A 5,000-nucleotide genomic window follows, 5' to 3' on the forward strand; every position below is an offset into this window, starting at 1 on the left:
CCAGCTTGTCGTTGAACAAGGAATTAGAACACGAACTGAACTTCTAGTTCTAGCCAAATCTCAGAAGAATGAGGGAAAAACAGATCTCGCAGAATTCATAGCCAATCGCGGGTACAAAGCAGTCGACGAGGCCTTAACTATTGGTTGGGACATAGAAGAAGCCCCTTCTAACCTTCAAAGAAGTCAAAGAACACGTATGGAAATACTGCATGCATCAAGGATGCAACACCCAGTGGTTATGTATGGCTCGAGATATTCTGCAGCGAAATGGTATATCAGAAACAGAATTTGCCGAAGCAGTACGAACTCTTTTAATTAAAGGGCGTGGCAAAAATAGGAACATCCTTCTTATTGGCCCATGTAACTGTGGTAAGACATTCCTTCTAAATCCTCTGAATACAATATACAGAACATTTACAAATCCGGCAACAACTAGCTTTGCCTGGGTAGGTGCTGAATTATGTGAAGTAATTTTTTTGAATGACTTTCGTTGGTTGGAGAAGATTATCCCTTGGCACGATTTGCTATTACTTCTCGAGGGGCAAACTGTACACTTACCAGCTCCCAAGTCGCACTACTCCAAAGACATTGAATTTAAGCACGATGCACCTATCTTTTGTACAGGAAAAGAGGAAATAGTTTTTGTGCGAGGTGGGACAATAGACTCCATGGAGACTGATATGATGCGTTGCCGTTGGCGAATTTATCGCTTTCACGTCCAAATTGCACCAAGTGAACAACGAGAGATTCAACCTTGCCCACGCTGTTTTGCAGACCTAATTGTGCCTTCTCAAGAAAACGCCATCGCTAGTTCGTAGAATCTTCCGTAAAATATTGCCTAATGCGCTGAGAAAAATAACCACCGTTGTCGTCAGTAACGATGTATGACATATCACTGATCTTTAAGAGCGCGAACGGACGACACGAATTACCATGACGAATTACCATTAGGGACTTTAAGATACAGGAACGCGGACGTCGCGAAAGAGAACCGGAAGTAAAATGACACCTGAGACCTTCACTGCGCATGAACAAAAGTTGGATGTGCTGCGTTCTTGCCGTCGACGGACGTGACATAAAGGCTTTTCGCGTTGCTGATAGAACGTGAGTAAATTGGTGGTCTTTTTGGTTTCTACAGACCTTTTCATTAACAGTGCCTGTGTTATTTTGGATGTTTAAGTATCTCCTTTGTTATTTTTTATTTACAAAGTCGCTTAAAAATACATACAAGACAAAAATTATGCCATTTTCGCCGCTGTGTTGCGAAAGTGGCCTCTGTGCGGGGAAAGCGAAGCTATGTTGCTGGAGTGTTCATATGGAAACAATTTCATCGAAATTTATACATAGGAAAGAGTATAAGTGGCGAGGCGAGATCTCAGAAACCAAGCCAGCCCGGTTGACCGGCTCATATAAAGAGGCCCTAAACATCTGCTAAAATTGCTGAAATATCGTTAAAACAATGCAGAATGGCAAGAAATAACACTTAGCAATCTCGGCAGTAGCCTCTGTTTTGTGAATTACTCATACATTGACTGATTTCAGTTTCAGGATCTACCCGGGAATGGCTTCGAAACCCAAGTAAGTTTTCAGCGGTAAATTTGTTGCATATGTATTCCAAACGTCCCAAAGCAAGTCTCATCATGTATTTTTGAACCAAGAGCTTCATTTAGCTAGGGAAATAAGCGAAAGCCAAAAATGAAAATGTCCTTTACAGTGAAGACCATCCGAATAGCTGGAGAGAAAACCTTAAAAAGAAGTTATTGACAACAATTTTCAAGTGTTATTCTTGGAGTCAAAGCACAGTTACAAGTCAGCAAATCTTGAAAAAAAATATGCAGGCTATAGCACATTTATCAACAGCAGAAGGCAAGAATGGAAAAATCACAGACTTTAAAACTTTTTGCTGTTTCAGGCAGTTTTTGTGTGGCTGGAATTTTCTGTTCCAATAATGTTCAACATGTGCATCAACTGGTTATTTTTAGGGTATTATTATTATTATTATTATTATTATTATTATTATTATTATTATTGAAGGAATTCTTGTTTCCCTTCTTAAGAAACTGAAATGGTTGGTGTATTTTTTACATTGCAGAATTATGAGCTGGACACCTCTACATGATATTGTTTTGTGTAAGGAGATCATATTTGTGAATCCATACAGTGCCAAAAAAAAGTCTGTTCAACGTAGTGCATTGTGGCAGAAAATTGCTGACAACCTTAACAGTGTGAAAGATCCTCATTTTATTGTTGACAAGAGAGCAGTTCGAGACCATATTGGAATCCTTATTCAAAGATTTAAGAGGCAAGAAGCTCAGGAGTTGAAAGAAAGTGGAATAACCCCAGAGCGTATCGAGCTAGATGCTGCAGTTGAGCAAATTATAGCCATGGAGGAGTCAGCTGACACTGAGATGCAGGAGGCAATTGATGAGAACAAGGAAAAGCTAGAGGCAGACAGGAGAAAGGCAGAGGATATGCGAGAAAAGGCGATGGAAACAATGGGAAAAACTCAAAAGCGGAAATCAGAAGAAGGAAGCAGCAAAGCAAGGAAGAGCAGGAGAAGTGGAAGTGAAGCAGTTGAATATCTCAAAGAAAGAGCAGCTGAAGATCTCAAACTGAAAAGTCAAGAAATTGAATTGAAAAAGCAAGAAAAGGAGCAGTTGCAAGCCCTCCAAACTCAACAAACACAGATGTTTAAGTCCATGCTAGAGCAACAGCAGGCACAGCAGAAGCAAGAAAAAGAGAGTATGGCACAAATGTTCAAAACCATGATTGACCAACAACAACAGCAGCAGAAACAAGTTCAAGACATGCAAAATTTGTTTTTGATTCAACAGCAAACTCAATCTCAGGCTCTGATGGGAATAATTGAAAAACTTGTACCCAAGTAACCTTGTTGAGGCCTGAAACTACATTTGCTTAGTTGTTTTAAAAGACATGATGTGATTTTCTTGTTGGGATTTTATAAAGGATGTGATTAAGGAAGACATCAGGAAGGGAAATGATGAACATTCACCATAACAAGCTTTTAGTCACCCCTGCAATTTTTTTTTACTGTCCATCCATTGATGTTTAGCATTTGTATGATCCTCTGTGCATGCAATTCATTCACCCCAAGAACTGCTACTTCTGATTGAAAACATATGTTTTAAGCATGTGTTAAATTTCTGTCATTTGCAATAATGTGAATTGCCCAAAAATTGGTGCCATGTATTGGGATAATTTGCACATGGCCATATGTATTGATTGATTCGCTTATCTTAAAAGCAAGAGGCAACTTGAAATCTATCACTCCCCCAGTTTTTGTTAATGTGTTAAGATTAGGTCGGTAAGATTTTATGAGATCATAGAGTACAAATTGGTAAACAATTTCATGTCTTATGCCATTAAACCTTTAAAAAAGGTAGACTAAAAAGAAGCATTAATTGTACTTTTCTCCAGAAAATTGTTTCAATCTTAAATTAATCTTTTTACAGTAGCTACAACATTTCTCTTCAAAAAGTTACAACACCTTTTCAATGTTTGCGGTGTAAAAAGGCTCACAACGTTGCAATGACTTAGCATATATTAAAGTTTATCATTATATGGAACACTATTCTTCCTTTTTGGCTGGATGTTTTATCAAGTCCATTTAGAACAATCAAGCAAAATAATCCTCTAGTGATGGAGGATCTAAATCAAAAAACTGAGATGTGGTATTTCCGTAGAGGCATGTCAGTGCATTGTGCAGAATCCCACAGACAATATACATTTTTCCCACTTGACTTAGACCTATTTTTAAATTCTTTTTAAAGTCTAAAAATTTAAAATAGTTCACTATCTCCCCGAAAAGCCACTCAACAGAGCTGCGAACAGCACTCATGGAATGGTTATAAGCCTGCATTTGCGGGGTTAAAACTCGATGCCTGTAAGGTGCCTGAAGATGCACCCTAAGGGGGTAGGCTGGATCTCCATAAATACACATAGCCTGTCCAGTGGTTGAAAAAGCATGTGTTTGGAGGCTGTCATACAGGTGTGATTCTGCCAGCATTGCTGCATCGTGCATTTTTCCTTCTGTTGAATGAAAAATAAAATGCAGTAAAACATCAAAAAGAGAGCTCAAACATCATTAGTTTACTTTCAAGTCAAAAAAGATTTGAGTGAAAAATGTCGAAAGGACTTATTTAATACTATATTGTGTATCTTAAATTGTCCGGCCCCTAGGAAATGATCGGAAAGTGCCTTACCTACTGGCCCATAGAGGTGTGCAATTAAGCCATTTGGAACCACAACCGACTGATACTTCAACCCATGTACACGCTTGTGCCCATTGTATACCAAGCGCTGGTTTTCTCCTGGTCTAGATATTGGACGAACAGTTCCGTCAACAAAACCAAAGCAATTTGTAAGTGGTGCTCCTTTGTTAGAAATTACATCAGCGTAGCTTTCGAGCTGGATGGCACTCAAAACGGTTGGATTCCAATCCATGATACGATGCCTGTGGTTTTCATATACCCAATCCATCACAGTATTATTTATCATACATATTTCTGGGACTGGCCTTCCAAATATCGGGATCATGTCGGAGTAGCGACAAGGGTAGGCAAATCGCTTGAGAAGAATACAAAGGCCCTCAGTTCCATCACATACTGTTCCTTGATCACATTTAAATACAGCAGGAATTTGCAGTGCATCTTCAAGGCGAGTTATGTGATGCTTCTCAACCCTTAAATTGGCTGTACACTCAGCTCTATTTTTGTCCGGCAAAGAAAATGTCGGATATTCTTGGTAAGGAAAATCCAAATTATCTGACTTGCTTTCCTCATAGAGCAGCAAGAATTCTGCATCGGTAATAAAGCCCATTGCATGACTTAAACACAACATTTCTCGAGTTTCCCTGAAAGAAGCCATATCAGTGAATTCGAGAAACTCGTCGCGTCGCTCGCAAAGAACCTTAACTTAAATTTCCCGCCACGAACGCTGTGTTCTCGACCCAGGCTCTCTTCGACGGTCGCGTACTTCAA

The 5,000-nt window shown here is 39.4% G+C and overlaps 2 protein-coding genes across 2 annotated transcripts; one reads left to right on the plus strand and one right to left on the minus strand.

Annotated features, from left to right (window-relative positions):
* The first annotated feature begins 970 nt into the window (after positions 1–970).
* On the plus strand, positions 971–2,888 carry LOC138051531 (golgin subfamily A member 6-like protein 7). Its single transcript, XM_068897755.1, has 3 exons — positions 971–1,104; positions 1,543–1,578; positions 2,093–2,888. Exons 1-3 carry the CDS (start codon positions 1,028–1,030, stop codon positions 2,886–2,888), a joined length of 909 nt encoding a protein of 302 aa, XP_068753856.1. The 5' UTR covers positions 971–1,027.
* Positions 2,889–3,417: 529 nt separating this feature from the next.
* On the minus strand, positions 3,418–4,887 carry LOC138051543 (uncharacterized). The gene is made up of 2 exons (XM_068897766.1): positions 4,224–4,887; positions 3,418–4,050 (listed from the first exon to the last, which is right to left on the minus strand). Exons 1-2 carry the CDS (start codon positions 4,885–4,887, stop codon positions 3,638–3,640), a joined length of 1,077 nt encoding a protein of 358 aa, XP_068753867.1. The 3' UTR covers positions 3,418–3,637.
* Between the last annotated feature and the right edge of the window lie 113 nt (positions 4,888–5,000).

Source organism: Montipora capricornis, chromosome 1 (assembly GCF_036669925.1).
Source record: "Montipora capricornis isolate CH-2021 chromosome 1, ASM3666992v2, whole genome shotgun sequence".
Lineage (NCBI taxonomy): Eukaryota > Metazoa > Cnidaria > Anthozoa > Scleractinia > Acroporidae > Montipora > Montipora capricornis.

Excerpts from the sequence above, each read along its gene's own strand:
- LOC138051531 (XM_068897755.1), top strand. The coding sequence starts at position 1,028 with ATGAACAAAAGTTGGATGTGCTGCGTTCTTGCCGTCGACGGACGTGAC. Across the intron at positions 1,105-1,542 it reads TTTCGCGTTGCTGATAGAAC|TTTCAGGATCTACCCGGGAA; the intron begins GTGAGTAAATTG and ends GACTGATTTCAG. Across the intron at positions 1,579-2,092 it reads GGAATGGCTTCGAAACCCAA|AATTATGAGCTGGACACCTC; the intron begins GTAAGTTTTCAG and ends TTTACATTGCAG.
- LOC138051543 (XM_068897766.1), bottom strand. The coding sequence starts at position 4,887 with ATGGCTTCTTTCAGGGAAACTCGAGAAATGTTGTGTTTAAGTCATGCA. Across the intron at positions 4,051-4,223 it reads ACACCTCTATGGGCCAGTAG|AAGGAAAAATGCACGATGCA; the intron begins GTAAGGCACTTT and ends TTCATTCAACAG.